The 24,318-nt window shown below is 46.8% G+C and overlaps 1 protein-coding gene across 10 annotated transcripts in view; it reads right to left on the minus strand.

Moving 5' to 3' along the window:
- The window catches only part of LOC107268823 (RNA-binding protein Musashi homolog Rbp6), a 206,405-nt gene that overhangs the window by 100,777 nt on the left and 81,310 nt on the right, over positions 1-24,318 (minus strand). For 9 of the 10 annotated variants that reach the window (XM_025086098.1, XM_025086100.1, XM_025086101.1 and 6 more), the window contains exon 3: positions 4,399-4,480. The exons of the other annotated variant lie outside the window; for it this stretch is intronic. In XM_025086098.1, the coding sequence (XP_024941866.1) occupies positions 4,399-4,480 (82 nt within the window). The remainder of the gene's footprint in view (positions 1-4,398; positions 4,481-24,318) is intronic. 10 annotated transcript variants of the gene reach the window in all.

Here is a 24,318-nt window from a genome sequence, read left to right on the forward strand (position 1 = left end):
CCCCCCTCTGCAACGTGTGGTACGAATTTAGTTTGACACGAACACCCCGCAAATCTCCGTTGTATTAATACCGCGTTTCTATTTCCGCGACGCACTGATACTGACGGATCGCGGCCACAGGTGTTCCATGTTCCTTCTGCTCCGTACTCTTCCTACATCCCCACATCCCTCTTCGGAAGCACAGCAGAACTTTCTTATGGCCTCTCCGGGCGAGGAACTGCTAGCTGACAAACGAGTAGAGTGACAACATCCTCTGCTTATTCCTTTGTATTGAAATATTCTAACAATTTGCACGATCTTAGGCAAAAAAAATCATTTAAAACGATCGAAAATAATTCCGTCCAGCAGGCGACGCCTACTGAAGTGCCGTACGCGCTGTACCTTGGATCTGGATAAATTACTATTCGCTGCTGCATCTATTGGTTAATTCTATCGTGGATAGAGTGAGTCCGTCGGGGCGCTGTGTCAGAATTATAGGGGCGTTAAAGTCGCTCGGAACGCGCAAGCCAGTTACCATAAAACTTCCATGTCGCATCCACTTGAGCGACACGATTTTCCAAGTACCTACAATAGCACAAGTAGCAGGATTTCAGAGCTCGCTGTGCATGTATCGTGCTGCGTCGGTGCACTTAATTGAAGAATAAATAAGACCAGCCAGGGACAATTCTATGGCAGGGCGGTGCATGTGTCGAGGTTTAGATAGTGCTAGAATACGAGTAGCGTAGGAGGGGGGTGATCCTCGTCTACTCGAGGAGAGGCGAGCAGTGTGGAACGATCAAAGGATGGATGGGTGGATGGGTGGATGGGTGGATGGGTGGATGGGTGGACGGATCGTAGGGTTAATGGTAAGCCGCGTGAAAACCCCCGTTGTGCACTGCAGGAGCTAACGCGGCAATCGCGTGCTTCGGCTCCGCGAAATACCAGCGGACTCACCGCACGTAGAGTAGAGCACACCTACCCTGCACTGGAGCAAGTAAGACGAGCACGGGAGACATGACGACCCGCCGTCGCCACAATTCCTATTCATATTCTTCAGTTCTTCCTTTCGTTCCTCGTGTCTTTCTCCTCGGGCTCCACTTATCGCGTTATTATAACTCGTGGGCAGTGCTCACTGATATGGAAATTCACTGAAGAGTTAATGAGTCCGCCGATGAGCACCGTCGGAACTTTTATCGTGCCGATGCGATCGCAACTCGTAAGAGTAAGAGACGGTTGGGTATAGAGAGAGAGAGAGAGAGAGAGAGAGAGAGAGAGAGAGAGAGAGAGAGACCAAAGTCCAACGTCAGTAACGCTGCAACCATTGCCTCCCCATGCTCCCCATGCCTTTCAGGCAGCTGATAAATTACTCAACCTTGTAGTTGATCCTCGCCTGGACGCGGAACGAGATAAGGGTTACGCTCATCATGAAATTTCGTGAAATTCCTTTTCGTACCGTGAAGCGGGAGCGTGTAAGCGACAAGGACGAATAAGGAAGTCACGCAAGGATATGCACGAGGGAATTAGACAGCTTGAGTAAACCATAAAACGTCGATCATCGCATCAGAAGTAAGAAAGTTGCAGAGTGCTCGTATAAGCATAGGCTACTGATAAATTAAACTTTCGGAGAGTTCAACCTGCAGCCACGTACTCTCCTACGTGCTGCAGAACCTCTCTAATTATCGTCGACAAGTTCCAACAAAATTTTCTGGCAACGACGATTTACGATCGACTTAACAGATCGCCTGCCGGGAAGAAGCCGTCTCTCCCTCCTACTACCCGGCCTACTGCGACTTTCTTTCAGCTTTCACCCCTAGCTACCTCTGACGACGCTCATGAGCCATTCACCCCGACCAAGGGCAACCTGCGCTATCCTCCTGCCAGTACCCGGGGCACTCTCTCTCTCGGAGTCTTGGCCCTCTTTGCCCTCGTCAGTGACACCTTCTTAGGCATCTACAACCACTAGGATCGTTCTTACCGGCACTGTAGCAGGTGACGCAGATCGCCCGGGAGGCCTCGAGCTCTATAGCATTAGCTGCGGATCCAGCAACCGACGATGGACTCTATAATAAATAGTTTTCCATGAGCTTGCATTCTTTCCGAGCGACGTAAAAGTTGGGTTACAATTGGTGGACCGGTGCTAAAAATCTTGGCTGAACGAACATCAACCAAACTCGAGTTTTTGAGAAGACAAAGATCATTTTGCAAATAAAAAATAAAAAATAGGTAACTGCCGCAGACGATTAAATATATCGATATTATCACTAGGATCTAAGGAAGGGAGCTTTCGCGAAGCTCCCGCATCACCAAGCGGAGCCTCTTTGACCCGGCACACACGCCGTCCATAGATCAAGCAGAACCCTTAGACCGAACCCCTGTGCCACGGACTAACCATTAATTTACAACCCGCAGAGTAACCCCGTGCCGACCCCCACATAGAAGCCCCACATCCCTTTGTGGCAGATATGAGCTACAACGTGGCCCTGAGAGATTCCAGTGCGTTACGCTTCCCTTTCTTCCCTTTCTTCCCTTTCTCGTCCACACTCGTCCCCTTATTTCCCTTCGCCTCTTTACCCTTTCCCACGCTGCCGCATCTCACGTCCATCCACGGCCAAAACCTTAACCTCAGCCTCATCTTTCTCCGCTAGCCAACCTTAAACGTTTCATACATAATACGATAGATACTGGCGCATGCATGTACAATATGTACATGGAGTCTCGCACATTGTGAGGCCAAACTCCATTGTTTTTCATCCGGAATCCTGAAAGCTCACCTAATTTCCTCAATACTGGAGCTCTCAAGATGCCCCGCTACGTCCTGTGATGCAGCATCCCATTGTTCCTTTTGATGTCTATTGACTGATTCGAAAAGTTCAGGAGAAAATTAATAGAGCACAACCGTATAGGCCTAACGCAGTGTGAGCTTAGAGCTTCCTGACGTCACGGGTTAAGAGATTATCGTGATACACTGACTATCGTGATAGATTATCGTGATAGTATTATGCACCGAAGGCATCTTCCTTCTTTGAAGATAAAACGATCTGACGAGTCGTCCCGTAGATGGATTCTGCGCAGAACTCGTTCGCTCTGCGACAGCGGCAGATGGACAGACTGCACTGGCGAAAGCTGCGCTCGCGCACCCGACTACCGATATCTAATTCAGATTTTTAATATTTTTAGCTTCCTGCCCTTCAGTTGAATTTCGGCGGGACCACTCGCCTCTATATCTTTCAGAGAGAATTTAGAAATTAGAAAGTAGAATGTAGAAAGTAGAAAGTAGAAAGTAAATAAGTAGCAAAGAAGGGCCGTAGTGCCGAGTTCTGATATGATCTTAAGATAAAGTAGTATTATAGATACTCGAAACCGCAAAGGCTCAGAAGTGACGATGGTGGAGGGGCAAATGCAGGCGGTCTGAAGCTAGGTGAAGCTAGGTGAAGCTAGGTGAAGCTAGGTGAAGCTAGGTGAAGCTAGTTGGAGATAGGTGGAGCTAGGTAAAGTCGTACGCACCGCGATATTACGTTTAATCACGTAAAGCTTATACAAGACGCTCGGAAGGTAAATTAACTCGGAGCCATAACTCAATGTCAGAGAGACCTGCTTCGATAGAGCTTGCACACCCTCGTGGCTTTAAGACTACTTCACGTGAAGCTATGAATCTACGAATCTTCGAATCTACAGAGAATCCTAGCATATTGGCTCGGCGCGCTGCCACGTATTTGCAACATGCACACCAGCCAGCCTGCCTCCTCACGCGACACGTCGCGGAGTGACAATTGACAATTATTACAGCGGCGCTGTCAGCTCTGATAATGCCCAAAGCATCGAGAACAGCTTCCAGTTTGCAATTCTTCAAGGTCTGCGGGAGACTAAGCTCAGTTGCTGCCAAGAGAGGAACTGCCGCCAGTAGAGATTAAAACTGAAGATGAAAGGTGGAAACGCTCGACTGCGGCCAATGCAAATGCGAATGCGAATCCACTTGAAGGCGAGTGGCCCAGGCAAAGGGAAGGCAAGGGGAAGGCAAGGGGAAGGCAAAGGGAAGGCAAAGGGAAAATCGAAGTCCCGTAGTCGCAGAGGAAGGACGCAGTAAATTTATTAGCAGGAGATTAGCATAAGACATAAACGTGTGCCACGCAAATTGCGTGCTCGTAGGAATGCATTTAAAGAAAACGTCGAGCGCACGCAACCGAATTCAGAATTCTACGTGATTAATAATAGGCGGCATGAGGTTTCAAATACTTTAACAACGGGAACGACAAGGCAAATATGGGAAATGTGGAAAATGTGGAAAATGTGGAAAATGTGGAAAATGTGGAAAATGTGGCAAATATGAGGAATATAACTCTTAACCCTTGTCTCCTCTCTCCACCTAGGCGTCACCTAACCCGAAATTGCTAGTCACTAGCAATAATTCGCCAGACCCACCTTGATCGTCGCGTTGTGGGATCCTTCATGACCATGACTTCCGTGATGTCTCCATACTTGGTGAAGTACTCTCTGAGACTCTCTGAAAGCAAAAGAACAGAAGGGAACGATCAATCAGATTGCGAAGGTTGCAAATACGGTATAAAATAAAGCAAAAAAAAAAAGAATGTACGGCACTCGGCATGGGTGATCAGCTGAGGTAAGATCGTTCAGTGACATCGTAATATGATGAAACAAATTGATCGATCTCTGGTTAAACTTTGATCGTAACACGTAACCTCAACAATATGTACAAACTGTAAAAGAGAAGGACTCTTGGAGACTTACGGGGAAATGAAACTCTAAAGTCGTTAGCGCCCGTTTAATAATTGGTTACCGCAAGAATGACGACACTTTAGCTGCAAGTAGTAAATTCTGCAAAATCTGAGAAGAATGGTGCGCCATGACCGACACGCGTGAACACGCGTGAACACGCGTGTGTGAATCAGAGGGAGAGGGTGGCAGCGGGGGAGGATGCGAATAAAGGAGCGAGACGTTCCATCGTAGTTGCGCCCGCGATTGTGATCGTCGGAGCCTGAATTGCGCCCTGCGACTCCTCAGGCTGCATCTCGATGAAACATTTAATTAAGGCGAGAGTGAATCAGGCACTATTGTTCCTCTGCTTCGTTTAGCGCGAGCAGGTATCACATGCGTGTCCGATAAAGTCGTCTGAATTAATCTTACCGGGACTTTTAGGAAGGGAGTTGTCCAAAGTCTCGTAGCCCAAAGTTTAAAGCAGCATTTAGGCTGCGCGGAAATATTTTATTAAATCTTTGAAATATAAAATTCGATAAGGCCAGAGTTACCGTATTTGACCCATTTTTGCGTGTCCATGCTTTCTTATCTATGAGTTATCTGCTTTCACATCCCTTTGCAACCTTCTCCAACCGTCCTTCACTCACCAAGTTAATTGCATATTTGAAAATTCCAAAAGGCGCATGAAGTGTACTTGATAAAAAAAAAAGAGAGAGGCTATCGAGCTTCGATGAAACTGCCGTATCGCACAGCCTAACAGCTCGAGCAACCTCAGCAACGGTAGCAACGTCAGCGGCTTCAACTAGTTCGACCAAGCCAAACTGGTGAGGATTCTCACCATCGTTGCCATGACGCACACCCTCTGCTCGACTCGGAACCTGCGAGGGTGAAGCTGGCAGTAGGCCAAGATGGCCGAACTCCAAATATATCTTTCACCCTATCTAATTATACGCTGTTTTATCCAGACCGCCCTGAAGACCTCGTAATGCCCGACAGTTACTTGCCTATTCGAGTGAGTGGTCTTGAGTTTCGATAAACCGCAGATCTTACGCTCTCGAAGAACACGGAATAAAATGAGAGAGAGAGAGAGAGAGAGAGAGAGAGAGAGAGAGAAATCGAAAAAATAATGAAAAAAGGGAAACACAGCCCTCTGTCTCTCTCTCTCTCTCTCTCTTTCTCTGTGTGTGTGTGTTATTTTTTTTCCAATTTCTCGCCACGTGTCCTAGTTCGGACGATGGGATGTGGAAGGAGAGAATAGGAGAAAAGGGAAGAGTAATCGAGAGGAAGGATCGGGCTCGCGTGCGGGCGCCCGCCGCATCGCGAAACTACATTAATTATAATTGTCTTAGAGTTGCGATTTACAGCGTGTTAAATTTCAATTTACTCGGCAGCTCCGAATGTTTCTTCGAATCTTAATTCTTTTGGATATGAGTCTCCGATGCAAAAACGAGAAATATAATATAAATCATATGTATAATAGAATAAATAGTAAATTTATGAATTGATGAACGAACGAAGGATGGAAGGACGAAATGAGGGAAGTTGAGAAATTACGGAAAATGAAGCAGTGAGGAAGGTGGAATTCTTTGACGCGAGTCGCCTGCCGCCTGCCGCCTGCCGCCTGCCGCCTTCTCCGCTATGAAAACGCCGTTAAATTAAAGAAACGCTTGGAGCGAGCAGCCCAGAACGTGATGTTTCCTTAATTTGTCCTAGAGCGGATTGATGGGGAGCAATTTTACGTTCCAGCCACTTAGCGTCCAGCTCAGAAATTTACGAACATTATTTCCTTAATTGTTCCTACTCCTCGACTTATTCTCCTGGAGGAATAAGCGCCGTGCCCACCTTCGTCCTCCGTTAGCAACATTCTCGTTCGTCCATCGCAGCCATCGCAACCATCGCAACCCTCGGATCCTTCTCGTCAAAGAATTTCCTTTTGCGACTGATTCACGTTCTCCCCGATCATTCGTGCCGTAAATCGTGAATCGTGAATCGTGAATCGTGAATCGGCAATCGAAACGACGACTGATAATTTGATTAAGCGATAGAGACACGCGAGCTGATTGTGTCCTTGAGGGTCCGAGATAAGGTGGCCGCGTTACACTGACCTACCTGGCTATCGGTCCTCATTTAACTCTAGTCTAAGAATCCACAAAATCTACAAGATTTCGTCGTACAATCATTAGATCACCTCTCTCTCTCTCTCTCTCTCTCTCTCTCTCTCTCTCTCTCTCTCTCTCTCTCTCTTCTTGTGGATATTCTCTTTTGTCGTTTTTTTTTATTTGTTTTTTCGTCAATGCCTCGTAGAGTAATGAAAAAAATGATATGAAAGTAAAAATTCATTGCATATAAACTATTAAGCCTTTGCGCGATCCGAGAGCCAGGAAACGTGCGCTTTGAGCATGTTCCTTTCTAATCCCTTTGACTCGTAGTTCTAATCCTGCAACGAAATTGCTGAAGGAGTTGATGCTTTAGCCCAATGGAAAAGGAGGAATCGTCCACTTCCAGATTTTCCGAGTGCAGCGTGTCTCTTATGGGCCTTATGGCAGCTTAAGCATTTCTAAGCTTAAGCAGAATCCTTAAAGTTTCTTAAAGCTTTTGCACTCCGCTCCTTCTTTTTACCTTGATTCTTTTCTCCTAAGCGCAGCGCAGGGTATCGCCTTTGCCTAGCAGCCGGCAGCGAGCTGATCGGCACGAGCACGATGCTCTCTGCGCTACGGCAGCACGTGAAACTGAGTTTGAACTTCATTTCGCCAAGGATGGATGGAGGTGATGCTGTTGAGTTTCATTCAAATGCGATTGTAACAGACGACGAGCCGAGAATAGCCGAGAATGGCCGAGAATAGCCGAGAATAGCCCAGAAGAGGGACAGAAGAGGGACAGAGTTCAAGGGAGTTCAAGAGAGTGCAGCCCAGCTATTCGACCGAGTGTTTCTCTGTATGCACAAAGGGCCGACACCAAGTTCTACATGTAAAGTCCGACGCTGCACTCTCCTATTCCATGGCGAACCGTCGTGTCCAGGAAGATTTCAGGATCCCCTAAGATAGGACGGAATAGAAGAGCTGCGGAGAAGAGAAGAAAGAGAAAGAAGAGAGGAAGGAGAGAGCTCTCCCATTTCGGAAGACTGTTCATTGAAACGAATGGCCTTCTCTACTCCCTAACCCGATCCTCGAGAACTGCCATCTTCTTCGCACTCCTTTCTTCTGCACCCAGCAGATCCAGCAGGATTACTTATCCTTGAGCAAAGAATGTGGCTCAACCTAAACTATCATTTGAATAAACGCGGAGTTACTGGCTGCCGGAGATGCGTTTCTGCAGCAATATTAATGGCATCGGGATGCTCGTGGGTCTACGCCTGATAAGTAATGCCAGTGGCGCCACCCTCGCGGCGAGTTTCGGCAGTACTCGCATCTTTTGTCGATTGCTGCAAATGAATTAAAAAGTATAATAATAAAAAATATAAGATATCAAACCAATCAGTGTTCCTGTTGGTACCGATTGGACTCAACCGCCAAGCGTAAACACATACAAGAGTTACTTGTCAAGCGCATAAACTGCTTTTACTGTTCTTTCGATGGAGACACTTAAGTAGGAGGAAGGATAGCGGAAAAGAAATCTATTGAATCGATCGAGAAGTGAAAAGACATCGTTCGTCGGAAGGTAAACGTGCCACCAGTCCGCAGAATAATAGTGGTGTAGTAATAAGGGAAAAGTCCAAATTGTGGGTCAACGAGTAGAACCAATAAACCGATAGACCAGTTGAATTAGCAACACGTCTATTTCCAGAGACGGAATTGAAGATGCAGAAAGGATTTTCCTGTGTCTCGATCGCAGTGAAACTTTCGCTCGCCCTTCGCTTTTTAATTCGATTATAAATAGCGAAACGTTGGCAAATATCAAATGGTCCGAATTCCTTAGGAAATTTCGAAAGTTCGGCCAAAAGTTAACTCGTCTCTATCTATAATATATTAACTGAATTCGATTTCACATTTATAAATACGGCAGGCCGAATCGTGCAAGTCGACTGTTTTGTTCGCGTTCGCGTGCCGCGCTCTATTTTAGTGAGGGCTGCTCAGCATCCCAAAAGGAAAGAGTACAAATACGAAAGAGTTTTTGCAAGATACAAGAGACACCGTTCCACGTTCGTATAGTGCGGTGCCTCCGTATGGGGATTTCATCTCCTTCGCTGGAGCCAGAAGAAGAAGTCTGCTCGCGGATGCCCCGAACACTTGGCCGTCTCTGGCTCCTTGAAAATTGACAAAAGACACGTCACAGGCCTATTGTCATTCGCACGTACACGCGAATACTTTTCTTAAGACGCAACGAGTTGACTTGGTAGGCTGATACATACCTATAGAGGGTCGACAGAAGCAGAGCCTACCTGGCCGCGAGCCAGTCCCGCTTCCACGGCCTGCGATAGTGCATGTACTATATAACGACTGCATAGTGGGTGCATAGAGGCTATACCGAACCCCCTCCAACGGGCGCATAGGTGCCCGCATTGCAGCTATGGCCCACCATCCTAATGATAGCAACTGTGCACGCAGGTACAAATTTGCCTAGGTAGCCACCCATTCACCCATTCACCCATTCACCCATTCATCCGTTGGCCCGTTGGCCCGTTCGCCCGTTCGCCCATTCGCCCATTCGCTCATTGAGCCATACCCGCGCCCAGCCACTCACCCGGCTAACTCGTCCACCTCTCGCTTCGCAAACCACTGCCGATTTTCAGACATCTTATGACAGTTTTTAACACGCGTAGAAAATTTATGAGATGCATATTTCTCATAGCTAAATATCTAGGAAGGCCTCTTAAATAATACACGAAAGACAAAAGGTTGAATTGGATCTATGCTTGGCACAAAGAATTTCATTTTATTGCTCCCTCGCACTTTTTCGACACTCACTGTAGATTCGTATTCCCAACAACAAAATCCTCGTTCAAGCCTTGATATATTCTGTTGTCATTCGATTGATAACTCCTGATCTTAGCGATTCAGATATACATATAGGCCGGGGCTGGCACCGATTGGTGACGAAGGTTAATCCGTCTGGTGATGAGGAGAGTAAAAGCAATCGGAGATAAGAGTGAAGAGTGAAGGAGGAAGAGGGGCGGCTGGCGCGAGCTCTGATGCTATCGAGAGATCCGTTCTTGTTACTTCCAGCGACATCTTTAATTCATCGAATACGGATTGTGGGTTGAATCCTTGATGAGCTTTATTCCACATCCGCGCGCTCGAACTATTGGATCCGATGAGAGATTCTCATACGATAATACCTTCGCTAAGCCACCACTCGAGTTCTCTCAACTACTCGCGGCGTTTCAGGAGCGTCGCTCGGCGCGTCGCTCGGCGCGTCGCTCGGCACTCTGTCCTCGCTCCCTGCTAACGTACTTTCCTCCTTATTTTCATCTTCATCCTTGGCCAGCAGGTTCTACTCTCGCTCGCACCGATTCCTTCCTTCCCGTTCGCTCCGGAGCTTTCGGCTCTCGTTTTCTCACGGGAAATCGAGTAGAAAACTGTCTGCGTAGTAGATCTTCCAGCTTCTTTTGGACGGCGAACATGTCAGGTAGAACGGATTCGATGGTTGAGACGTATAAGATCGTATAAGACGTATAAGTCAAAGAAGGAGGATGCGACCATGGCTGTGACGGGGGAAAGGGAGATCATGGAGAGAACTCCCCAATCAAATGAAGAAGAAGAAGAAGAAGAAGAAGAAAGTGAATATTTTTGAGAATGATCTATCATGGAAAAGGGATGATATCTACTTGCAGGCGAGTAGGTCACTCCTTGAAGGAGACATCACAAATCATAGTATGTAGTATCCCCATAATATCTGCAAAATCGACTCGATCGCCATTCTTAACTCCTGACGCTAGTTTCACCTGCCTAAACAGCCCAACAAGTCTTTTCTTCTTCATTTCTCTCTCTCCCTCCCTCCCTCTCTCTCTCTCTCTCTCTCTTTCTATATATATATATATATATATATCTTCTGTCCTTTTTCTGTAAATGGCGGTCATCTATTTTCGTGTGCACTGCCACTCGAGCTGTCACAATTCCGATAATAGACGAGGCCCCGCTGAATTTTACAAAGGTCAGACCAGACTCGCCTCAGAGTCAGAGCTCAAGTAGAATCTATTTGAAAGGTAGAAGAATCGAGGAGGAGTTTCGAGAGAGTAGGAGGATGCCAAAGGGAGCAAAGTGAAGCAGGGGTTTCCTCAATGGGCTGGAAATCTTTCATTTTCACAGTGGTGCGCGATATGAAATTACCCAAGTAACCGAGGCGGTCTGGGCAAAGGAGGCCGTTGCAATTGCAAGGCTTTCTAGGCAAACGTGCTTAATATTTCAAATCTCTCAGTACTCGAAAAATTGAATTTAATAATTCAGTCGAAATGGAAACCCGCCAGTTAGAATCGGCAGTCTGATCTCGCATGGGGTCGACAGGTAGCTCAGGTAGGCCATTCGATTAAAAATGCAATATATCCAGCGCAATTTCTCAATTCGATTTCACTAAGATATGTGTACCTAAGTATGTAACTTTTATATAATCAATTTTATTTTTCCGTGAATTTACATCATCCGACAAATATATTGTTTAGGAAGCTTTTATGTCCAGCTTTACGAGCTTCAAATAATATGTGTTCGTGACTGAAACATGCACGCGGAATATAGTAGTTTCAACAGTACGTCACCACAGCGCTGTCGGGAAGGGACGAAGCTTCATGGGCCTGAGAAAATGAAAGTGGCTGCCCACGATGTGCCACGCAATAAAGTATCTCAAAACGTCTAATAAAATAGTGTGAAAATCCAGGATTTATTTAAAGAGTCCAACAATATTGTATAGTCGGATTCTGCTAAATCGATGATGGTTACTGGAGAGTAACGTATCGATAGCAGCAGAGATTCTATGCGAGCGCGTATAGACCAATTTGTTTCCTGTCCAGTTGTGTGTGTCCAGTGTGTCCAGCTAAATGCATGATGCAACAGGCGACATAAATATTTTGGTTGTATCAGAGTTCGCTCGCGTCTCGGATCTCGGTTGATCGGCAAGTCCGTAGATGTGTACCACTTAGCCCCCGTTAACCCCGACTGCGCGCCGTTCGATTCAATATCGACGATGACGTCAAAAGCGACCTCACCAAATCAGGTTCACTTGATACAGTGAGGCTGCCAATCAGTTGAAGTTCACCTGTGCCGCATCGGTATCGGACGATGATAACGTCCACCGAGTCCTTCGGTGAAAACGCTTAACCCTCGTACGTCCCTTAAAAAAATATTTACACACAAGATCCTTATGAGCAACCGTATTTTTCAACGATCCAATGACTATAACACGTTAAAAGATTTATTAACGTCATTTACGTTATTTACGTTATTTACGTCGACCAACTGCTGCCTTCGCACACAAAGACGACGATGAAACGTCACGAGCGCTCAGACCGCCTAATCTCACTTCTTGCGGAGTCCATGGACCGCACTTCAGCCGCGAAAATGTAAAGAAAAGATTCAGGTCGCTCTCCTTATTTGAATTAGCTTATGCTCGACTCTGGTTGTTGAAAATGGGCAGAGCTTATGGATCGTACCCATATACATGTTATTCGTGCATCGCAGCAATATCAACCTATATGGGCAAAATTTAATCGAAAGGTCGATCGTGTGACATGTTCATTTATATAAAAAATATTTTATTAGAGGCACCTCCTCAATTTTGTAATTTTTCGACGTTAGACTATGCGTCGAATAAATACTTTGACGGCCGATTCTATGATGTGTAAATTCAGCTAAGCAGAATAATTTCAATTGGAAAATGTGCCAGTTGCTGCGCCACCTATAAATTCGCAAAGATGCTGCCAATGCGAGAAAGTATCGGGATAAACGAAACATAGACGATGTATAATTAGAAACTTGGAGTTTGGCGTCAGAGGCAAGCTGAATATACGCATCGAACAGGAGAAGCCATCCGTGCCAAAAGCACCCTTGTCCAATTAGATTTGATAGTCGCTAAAGAACAAGTACATACAATTGATCGAGCTGCTACATTTTCGCAAGCACGTGAAAGATTCGCATGATATTTTATCGCGAGCTCGAGTGGCAAGTGCGGCGAGATGCGACTTCAGACTTGAGGATTGAGGAACGGAGAGGGAAGTAAGGCTTTCGACAGCACGCATGCAGGATTTTCAGGAAGGGAAGATGTCACTCCGTTGAACTACTGCTGTCAGCCTATTTTATACCTGGGCTGTGTCCTGAGTTCATAATCCAAACTCGCAATCGTCTGGCAGCAAGAGCTCTTTTATATATAGAAACGAGAGCCGTTGATTAAGAATCATGATTAGCATTTATTTCGGTTGTGTTTGGGCCGGATTCCGCGTGCTAAATTTGGCTGAGGTTTCTCGGGGGCTACTGGCTACTGGCTACTGGCTACTGGCTACTGGCTACCGGTGTCGCCTCCTCGCACCCTTTCGAAACTGTTGCAGCGCAACCTGCTCCATTAGCCCCGATCGCTCACGGTTCAAAAGAGCGAAGCCAATACAGGATCGTAAGTTTAGATTAGAGTGTTTCTTAATAATTCCACTTTTCCACCTAACGTCCACTCTATTCCATTTGTTTGGCAAGGAGGCTCGAGTTTAGCAGTAACATGCGACCATAATCTCACAGGCGGAAGACTTAGGTAAAATATCATGCGATTAATTGTCAGCAACGAATGTCTTGAATTATGACGGTTGCGAATTTTGCGTGACATACGAGCCACATTTATTCTTGCTTGAATTTGAAACTTCACTCTGTCCATGCTAATGAACAGCAGGGTCCTCATAAAGGAAATAAAAAGTTTGTAGGGAGCAAGTGTAAACCTATACAGGAGGTTGGAGCTCGAACCGCAAGTTCGAAAGCTGCACCTCCCGGAATAATGCAGCAATCGTGTTCGTAAACCTCGAAACCGCTTTGCATCACATTCAAGAGTATCGGCCACACCTACGGAAATCCTGGATTATACCAAACCGATCGAACCAACCGAACCGATCAATCCGTGGAATTCATGTGCACTGACGGAAGATCGAGGTCTGGTCCTCCGGGCGCAGCTTCATCCGTCCTCGAAGGAATCGGCCGTTCGATGATAAAGAGTCAAAAAGGTATCTCTATCAGAGGTTAAAAAAAGAGAGAAAAAAGAAATAACGCGCGGCGGGGGGCTACGAGCCTGAATATGGATACTCCTTAAGATCCCTTTGATTCTGACTTGAATGCGAAAAAGTACGAAAGCGCGATGCACTATGAAAAGACTATAGATATAATTTCGAATTTTCTAAATCCTCTAATCCTCTAATCCTAAGAGACTCAACGGAATTGGATTACTCTGAACAGACTGGAGTATCTTCCGATCGGTCGGTTTTTAATCAGTCGAGAGCTTCCGAGATATCCTTGGGGAATCTCCCTTCGGTTCGCCTCGATCCCTGACGATGCGCCAATCTTTCTTGCCATTTTGCTCGGCACGTAAAAGTCCCACGTCACTCTAGCAGCGCTTGTTTCCACTTTTTCAGTTTTTCTAAGAGCACCTTTTTTCCACCTGTTTACATTGTACGTCGCCGTCCAATATGGGAACAATAGGCCCGCGCAATGCCTGTCACGAAGGGGAGTAGGTATTTAAATGACAAGGAGCTGCTTCCGCGCGCTTCAAGGGGGACCAGCATGAAGGGGACCTGCGATGAGTGGAACGCCGAATATTTAGTAGCGCCCGTCCTCCAGGACGCCAAGATAACAACCCCCGAAAAATACGAGAGTAAAGGGGAGAATCGCGACTACCAGTGAAAGAAGAACTCTCTTGTACCACCGCAATAATCAGATTATTGACTTTGGGTAATTTCAGTCGAAAATTCATTTGTATCTGGTTGATTGGCGCGGAAGGATGGTTCGATACGCGCGTCAAGAGGCTACAAGACGGAGTCGAGAAATTATTTAGATTCCTTTCGAATCGCGTACGGTCCTCGCTTTTACTAATTAGATCATAGAATACGAATGATTTGTGAACACAAAGTACAATAGTTGCAATGACAAATTATTGTCGATGATCACATAAAGTTCCATGCAGTTGAAAACTAACCTAACCCAATGCGCCAGTCAGCCCTCATATAGTCAGATAGATAATCGTTGCATTAAATGTGTCGAGTGTCGTCGCCATTCGAATTTCCAATTGCCGCTAACAACAGACGTAGCTCGACTTGTTTCTTTGACTTAACATTATTCAATCCAATTTCATTCTCTTGATCTTCCTAAACTCCTGCCGGTGCACAAAATTTCCTTGATACGAAAACTGCATAAGCTTCGTCTGACAATGAAAGATACCGTAGGGAGGTGCACGCGCGACTTTGAACCTCAAAGAGGTCAGAGAGGTGAGTGCGCCTGCAGGAACAATATACAGAGAGAGGGGACATGAGCCCGGCATCGGTAGCTCGGCGAGGCGCTGTTAAACGCGACGTAGGAATTTCATAAATCAGCCGGAGTCTGTGCGCCATTCTCCCTACCACGCTGATCTCGCATTATTGCGTCTGACATGATTCCTATCAGTGGTTAATGTTTTACCGTGCGCACCGTCCGAATTTCAGTCGAGGCGACTGAGCGGAATTCATAAGTCAGAGCGTGAGCGCCGATGACTTTTACACAAGGAGGAATAGGAAAATAGAGAAGCAGCTAAGTAATTTCGAAAAATGGCCGAGAAAAGGAAGCTGGCCGAGAGCTCCTTATCGCGAAGCAGCACGTTTCCCGTGTTTCAAATGAAATCTCGCAACTCCAGCGAGATTCGTGAAAATGTAAAGGGCAAGACGGGCGGCTTCCTCAGCTCGTCGTCTCATCGTCATTGCCGTGATTATCGTGCGCAGGGTTGGCAGGGTTGACGCTCGAGCGAGAGCCACGTCGGCTCCAGCGAAGCTTCCGATAGATGCGAGTGTTTTAGTGGCAGTGACGATGGTGCTGCTTTCCCAGTTTATCCTTCCTAAATCACAGCCAAGGAGAAAGGACAGCCGAGACAGATTGGATCGAACCAATTGTCGAGCTGCAAAGGAGCGAACGGAGGATCGAGCTTAATGCCGGATTCTCGACTTTAATGTATCGTTCTTACGAATCTAATCAAAGGCTCCCGCTCCCGAGAAGAGAGAGGACGTTTCGAATTCATCCATCCGCTAACCTCTAATCTTGATCTCATCGATAAGAACGATGCGAGACAACGATGGCCCCCTGTCCTGTGCAGAACACCCCACTTCTTGCCCGCGTGTCCCCCTGGTCGCTCCTTTCGAGTGTCGATCGTCAATTCTCGTCCGCGACCCTTCATCGCGCCATACGCAATGCGCCAATAGGGAGACACGACATACTCTTGGGACGCCTAGGACGCCTGGGACGCCTAGGACCTCTAGGACCTCTGGGACCTCTAGGACACGTACGAAGCATTTCCGCGAGCGTAGCTTCAATGGTAAGTGAGCGCCTCCCTTCTCGCCTGACATTCTTCGTCCGGTTTCATTTCGGCCTCCACGAAGCTCGAGTTTCCATGCGTGCCGCAGCTCTTACATTGACAATCTGCCGGGAGCAGGCTCGAAATTTATTAAAGAAGTTATGGCTGCCCAGCATCTTTGTATGATACTTTGTCTTAGAGGACAATAAAGCGTCACTTGCAGTTGGCTTTTATCGTTTTTTAACGTATTTTCTTAACTCTAGGTAACGTAACTACGATAATGTAAATACGAGAGATAACCCACATCGCCTTCGGCCATCTTCCATGTCCACCCTTCTTCCATGTATCCGCATGCCAGCCGGGCGCTAGTCAATTCTTGTTTCAGCGGAAACTGACGAGCCGATATGACCCGACTTCTTCTTCCTCTCAACTACGGCAAAACGAGAAGACTGCGCGCTCTACAGCCCTTTGCCTCTTTCTCTCTCTCTCTCTCTCTAACGAGGCGTCGGTAACTCAGCCGCTCCGTGGAAACCGGTTTAGCTCATAAGTAATACAGCGTAAAGGGCGTTTATGGCATAAAATCTTGAGTGTAGTATCTCGCAAGGCTCCACAACCCCGGGCCTGCATATCGATAGATGATCGGATGACTCAGGCGGCACGCGCAACGCGGCTCCGTTCTCGCTCCGGCGAGCGAGAAACTCCTCAGCGTCTCTTTTCGAGGTAGCTCTAACGTCAACCATAAATCTCGGCTCTTTCTCGTGTAAATATGAACGATCTCCGCTACCCCAAATCCAAAGCTACACCCACACGCGCTTAACTGACACTCGACCCGCTCTCACCACTCTCAATTACGGAATTTAACCAGGCATTAAAATGATCCTCCATTCCCCAGTCTACTTAAGTCTGATTCTCATTCTCCCGGCACGGCCGCCATCATTGCTACTGCTCTCTAACTCTCTTTTCCCTTTTCCCTTTTCTCTTTTCTCGTTCTCGTCGTTCAGCACCGCTAATGTCATTCGAAGCCGCAGCTCGTAGTTGTGCATTTTTTGTCTTCGGAAGGAAAAGCTAGGAAAGAGAGAAGAGGGTTAAGCAACCTTTCCCCACTTTGATTATGACGAGGACACAATCTGCAATCCTCGTGGAGACTTTCTCCTGCACTCTCTCCGGCCGCATTCTTTTCCTCCACATCTCCACGTCTTCCCTTCACATTATCTTCTCCTATTCTGTATTTTCACGAGGTAGATTTCACCTACTCGAGTAAAGAATAAAAGTCCTCGCTGCCTACTTCAGATACTCCGGCCGAATCGAATGAAAATTCAAATGAGAAATCTTGTATTACGTACGCGCGTTGTGCATTCTACTGCTTTTTCTGGCGTCAGGTCAGGCCGATTAATCCATAAAGATTGATTATCGCGAGTATCGGCCGTATCAATGGCGCGCAATGGATAACGTCAAAATATTAACCCCTTCGAAAGATGAAACGGCATGCTGCAATAGAAGGAATTAAGATTACAGAAGAAACAAGACACGGTGACACATCTTCATCCCGTCACGTGCTCACTTGGTGACAACTTCACGAAAGCCGGAAAAACATCGGAATCATCGCTGTCCCGTGTTGCTCATCTTGAATAACTTGAAGGAAAGAATTTCAGAGTTCACGAGACAATGAATGCAGATTTCGACTGGCAATGAATTTCCAAGGAACTGCGGGTGCACTTTGTTCTTGGAATTGCAACGCGGCAAAGAAGGAGCGAGGGAATGGGGCGACACGTGCTTCCACGTGCGACGGATCGAGTAACGCACCGAACTTCATGGGTTCCCGTATCGTAATGGGTCAGGACTCTCATCGATCGGGGGCACAATAATAAAACCAATTAGGCGGCTCTCCTAAAAAATGCCTGACTATTGGCGCGATTCCAAATCAATTTAAAAGTTCGCAGCGCTCGCTGCCAATCGGTCGCGCTAGCAACGCGCGATTCTGTAAGTCATTACCAGGAAGGCTGTCGGTAATGACAAGTGGAAGGGCAGAGCTAGCGGGAGCCGTGATAGGCGGGACAATTAAACTCGCTTCATAATTTCTCAGGCGCTGTAAGCGTGCTTAATGAGAAATGCGCGCTCGCACTGATGATGAATCTGCCTTGAGAATTCCCTCGAATTGCAGTTGGTGGAAATCGGCTCTTCTTCTTTTGTAATTCACCCTATGTCTTGTACCCATCATCCACTAGCCTGATATATCGTCCCTCCTAACTCTGGCTTATTTCGAATGCCTGGTAGTAGGTACGGTATATTACGTTAGAGCAACTTCATAGTAAAGACGTGCACAGCGACGAGCCATCCTCTCAAACCTTTGCTTTCTGCAGAAGGGATGGAAGGGATGGAAGGGATGGAAGGGATGGAAGGGATGGGAGAAATTGTGAACCGCGATAAAAGTGACAACACCTCGGAAGGAGACAACTAGAGCGCTCTGGGTGCATATAACTGCATGTAACTGCATACATGTATGTTATCGCGTGCGCCTGTGCTACCGGGGCTACCGGGGCTACTGGGGCTACTGGAGCGGCCGAATCCTGCATACGTGTAGATCTATCCTTACGGGACGCGCAAGCAGCGCGGGAGTAAAGTTTATTGCAGGAACGCATTAGATCGAATAGGCTACAAGACTTGAACCTCGACGCAAGCGCCCTCCCCTCACCCCCACTGTAAGCCACCCTCTCTGCAGGATGATAACCACCCTAGGAGTACTAAGGGCCCAATAAACTCAACGGAACATACTGCGAACCTCGGAAGTTATGGTGAACTCGCTTCAGGACTGAATCGACTCAGCGGAACACGCTGGCACGCCAGGGCGCGTGTCCCGCGGCAATACTACTTTCATCCTGCCCATCGTGATCGTCGTTCTTCCTTTTTTCTCTTCTTCGTCTTCGTTCCGGGTTTCCCGCTCCCTGTTGCAGCAACTCTCCATGCAATAAAGGAACAGACTATCGGACGTGACAGAACCAGAGAACCGAGAATTCTCGCAAATTCGTTTACGACTGGTCATTATCGAAGATACGTAACAGAGTGAAGAATTTTACTCGGAATCGTAATTGAGGATTATCGTCCTCAATGAGGATAGCTAAAAAGAAAGGTGAAAATAAAAGTCAAAATAGAGTTGAAGAAAAAAGAGTGAAGAGCAAATAATTGTCGTAAGAGCGTAGACTAGCTGTCAGGGACTGCTGATGACTGAGGAACTAGGCGGCTAGGCGACTAGGCGACTAGGCGACTAGGCGACTAGGTGGTGACGCTGGATAGCAACTTGGAGCATAACAGAATATAGATATAGAGAATAGCCGAGAAGCCCGTGCTTTGGCTTTACCGAGTGTACTTTACCGAGCATATAAATGCTATTTATGGCTGCATAAACCAGCGATAGGACATATAATACAGCCACACACCCTTGGCTCACATGCTTCCTTCACCCCTCGCCCCTTAGCCGCTGTCTCTCTCTCTCTCTCTCTCTCTCTCTCTCTCTCTCTCTCTCTCTCTCTCGACTATTGTTCCGACGACCCGTCAGCGCGACCGATTCGGCGTCTGCGCCAGTTGCCGCGTTTACCTTTGATCAAAGACGATCGACTCGCTTCACAATTGTATGATTCTGCGGATCATCCGAGCGGAAGAATCGAAGGGACCAATCGAAGGGAGCCGATCGGACAATAAATCGAATTCAATTTCTCGAGTTGACAGTTTAATTTGCGACGATCGTTTCGCATTAGCAGCCACTGTCAGCAACGAGGAATTAACTGAACTCGGCACGCGAATCCTGCTCTCACTGTTCTCACTGTTCTCACTGTTCTCAATGCTCTCGTCAATCCATCTTCCGGGCTTCGCATTTGACGGCCCTTCCAAATGCAACTAACTGCCTGTGGCTCATGCAGCGGGCCACCACCACTCTCAAATCTCGAATCCGAATGGCCGAGTCTTGAGGTCTGTGCGTCAATTACTCTCGCTTCCTTCCGCAAATGGGCTTTTCTGCCAAGTTAAATCAGCGGCGGATTATCGGCACGATAAGATACGGAGCTACATGGGATTTCAGAGAGCCGATGAGTTGCTGGAAAATTCCAACGAGGTTCCCACGGTTTGCTCGGTGTTTCCCGCGTGCGTTTCGCGCCACAGTCATAGGTTCATCCTTAGGAGCAACAGGACCCAGAGAGGAAAGGGCATCAAGATCCTCTCGTTGACATACAATCCTTTTGACAAATAAGTACTCGGCAACTTCATTGCGCGTAAGCTCGGGCTAAGGGCTAAGGGCTAAGGGCTAAGGGCTAAGGGCTAAGGATTATTAGCGAAGGCTAATCGATCCATTACGCACGATTATCGTCGACTCTTCCTTCCTTCTGAAATGACTTCTCTAATTCTCTCCATTATCGCGAAATGACTTCGGAACCGACTCACGTCTAACAATAAGCCTGATATTCCGGCACACCCGGTACCGAGGAACTTTGTCTCCCTTGGTTCCCTCGTCCTCCACTCATTAAGAAAATTCTAGCAATCCCACATGACGAAGTTGAGACTCTTGACTGCGTCGCCCACCTAAATCTCGACTAATCGCGGTTCTTTATTGTTATGTCGTCGTAGCGTGTAACAAGTATCGTTGCTCACCTGAAACAAAGAAGAAGGCTCCAAAGGCACCGTTAGATCCCAACTCTCCGTCCCCACGGAGACGGAACGAAGACGCGGACAAAGATGGGATTGATGGGATTGCCTTGGACGCCGTAGAAATATGCGAGGAGTCAGAAGAGTGAAAGATTTTAATCTCGTGGCCAGTTAAAAACTCTCATAGATCGCGGACTAGGGCGGATATAACGATAAGATCATTCGCTGAGTCACCGAGCCGCCCGCGAGCCTCCGTTCGCGAGCTCAAATAAAACTTAAATGAAATTTAATAAGTTTCTTGAGGAAGGTCATAACTTTGAAGGGAAACACGGGCGGAGGGATGTAAATTTAAGAAGGTTCCGCTGCACGCTCTACACTCGCGAAATAATTTGCAAGAGGAATCGTGGGGGTTTTATGCAAAAGTAAATTCGCGTCCACCACATACGTATATACGTATATAGGTATCGAGCGCGTATTTCTAGCTAGAGTACATAGGAGTAGAGTGTAATTGCACATGCATATAATGTACAGCTGACAAAAGAGAAAAAGAGAAATAGAGAAAAAGAGGTTATAAAGTAGTGGGATCTGCTGCTGCTATATCCTTCCCGCTATTCGATTAGAGTCGGTTATCATCGACCTTCTGGCTAGCAGTCTAATTAAGGATAGTTCTAGGATCCTTCAGCTGCCTTTAATAATAAATCTCTTGAGCAACCTTGAGCTTCGATAAAATGCCTTGAACGAGTAAACTTTTTTCTTTTTGCTGTACCGCTGTACGTTTCTCTTGGTGGACACAGAAGAGGGGGGTGTAGCTTTCGACTCTTCCTCGAGGTTCTTCCGGCCTCTCCGCATTCCCCTGAAGTGGTGCGGCCGATATAAGGACCCGGCGCGCGACTTGCAGCCTCCTCGAGCTCTTCTTGTCGCTACATATTTCTCTGAAGTTATCGGATGCACGGGGCGCCGCGATTTCACCTTAACGGTAAAAAAGTTTTTCTCCGTGTTTTTTTCATCCCGCCGGCGGAACCAGAATAAGTAACGATATCTCGAGGAAGGAGAGTCACGTAGCGCCCTGCAAATCGGATTAATCGCGGAGCTCGAGCGAAGCGTGGCCGCGGCTGATTTCAAACGGGCTCTCGTCTCCCCTCGGTCCTTCTCCCTGAGGCATCTTCATCCGAAATCTTCCGCATCTCCCACAGTCAACGTGGCCACGAGCTCCATTCCAAATCATCTCGGAGAATGGATTCTAAAAATTGTGCGAGGTTCTCGAGAAAACGAACCGAATTAAACGTAAAGCTGTACTATAATGTCTCCCATTGCCTTCGCCAAGAAATTCATTATCTCATTTAATTCACTCTGCTGTGTCTTATTGAGAGAAAAAGGTTCATTTTTTTTCAATCAATGACTTTCACATTTTTAACGGTTCTACAAAAGCGAGAAACTTGAAAGATTAACAAAAAAATGATAACCGATCATTCTTATATTGGTACACTCGTTTCCGTAAAATTTTCGTCGATTGTTGCTGCATCGTATATTGCGTCCTGTGTTGAACTTTGTGGAATATCGGAGGCGCCTGCAAATCTGTCGCCGGTACTACAGACGAATAGAGATCTCTTTTTAGTGTCCTTCAAAGGATAACGAAGGAAAGAAACTTATGTATGACGTACCATTTCTATAAATAGAGTGTAACTGCAAAATTTGGTACTTCGAGAGAAACCGAGTAGGAGGGATAAAGTCTCCTTTCACGGAAACAGAACCTAATCCCGAGAAGTTACGTGACCAGAATTACATTTGGTTCTTCCTAGAGAATCCTGTCTTTATCACAGGCTGCAGACATCTCTCTCTCTCTCTCTCTCTCTCTCTCTCTCTCTCTCTCTCTCTTTCAGTTCATTCATTCGGTCATTTTCTCCTCGGCCAAGTAACTGATTTCATTTGTTAAGAAAAGTGGGAACGCTCGATCCTCGATCTGACCAATCTGAAGTGTGGATCAGCTCGACTTGTGCTCCCGGCGCGAGAATGGCACTCTGCGTATGCATCCAAAGTTATCTCAAGCAAATGGGTTTCTTGGCTCATGACCAATCGTTATTGCAATAATACGCAAATTATAATATGGTTGCTCTGGATTACGCGACAGACGGACACGCAGAAATGCGGAAACGCGGAAACGCGGAAACGCGTGCATATACGTTATGCAGAATATCATTTTAAATCTTCGGATGGGGTATCCTCCTCCTCTGGGCACCGGTTTCCTTATTTATTTTCCAAAAATTGTTCGGCAACCATTGGCCCACTGATCCGATACTATGTCAGCTGACTGGGTCTCGAGAGGATAACAACAAATTGGCCAAAGATGATGGAAAAAGTTTTCCAGTTACACGCAGGAGCCCGGAGAGCGAGGCTGCCGAAAAATCCATTTCTCGAAATCCTTTCCTTCCACTTTCATTACGTCTTCTTGCATTTGGCCCCTTGCGCCGCTGCTTCTTGCACCTTACTTTCTGCCTCTCAGCTTCCCTGGCTACTTCCGTTTAATCTACTACACTGAAATTGCTCATTTACTCTTAATAAAGATAGCCACTCGGAATAGAAGAAAAACAAGCGCAGAAGCTATCTGTTGAGTTGTCGATAAATTCAGTCTGTATAGTAAAGTGTCTATGGACTAGGAGGTTGACACGTTGGGCCTCAAGTTTCTTCCGAAACATCCATAACATATGGCCGACGTCTCCCTCTTACCTCAGCCTGGGAGAGGAAGAGTTGGAAAATTATTTTCTGCCAATGTCGAAGATGCTCAGATTTATCAGTTTTCGTTATCTCTATCGGTATGATCGAAGAGACGAAAAGCGGTGAAACGGTCGTGAAATTCGAAAGCGTAAATCGAAGGTGCTGGTGGCTATTAAAGGATTTGTGCCGATCGATAACAGAGAGTCCACACGAAAAAAATTCTAAAGTTTGGCTATTCTCCGGGCTCGGGGGGGGAAATACCCACCAAGTGGATTCCAAGTAATCTCGGAACAATCGGGTCTTTCGTGCCGATTAAAAGGAGAGCGCAAACTATTATATCTTTCAATTAATTAAATCCTCGCTATTTCATATCTACCTTCGGCACCCACAGTTCCACTCGAGCACATTTCCATATCCCCTCGCGGAATCGAGGCTGATGCAGGTGAAATTGAGAATCGAAGCTTTCCTATATTCGAATTGGATTAGGAGGAGAGTGAAGGGTGAAAGGGAAGCCGGAAATGAGGAGGGCGAGTCTCGTCTATGGAAATTCACTTGATTCGAAAAGAGATGAGGATTTAGCAGCCAGAAGCAGTCATCGGACAGCCATCGGTAGAGCTCAGAGTCAGTGCGACGCGGCGCCATTTGGAAAGCATCGGCGATTGTAGCCGGCAGCCACGTGGACGGCCAAGCTGCTTGCGATGCCAATATTTCTGCAGCACGCGCGCAGCCATTGTGCTCCTCTGTGCTCTTCTCCTCATCTACTTGTTCATTTTTTTTATCCGAGGTGCAGCTCCTTATAGGCAAAATACATGTGCACAACTGGTTGCGTCCTTACCCCCCCCCCCCCCCCCC

This window comes from Cephus cinctus, unplaced genomic scaffold (genome assembly GCF_000341935.2).
Source record: "Cephus cinctus unplaced genomic scaffold, Ccin1 Ccin1_scaffold0593, whole genome shotgun sequence".
In the NCBI taxonomy this organism is placed as follows: domain Eukaryota; kingdom Metazoa; phylum Arthropoda; class Insecta; order Hymenoptera; family Cephidae; genus Cephus; species Cephus cinctus.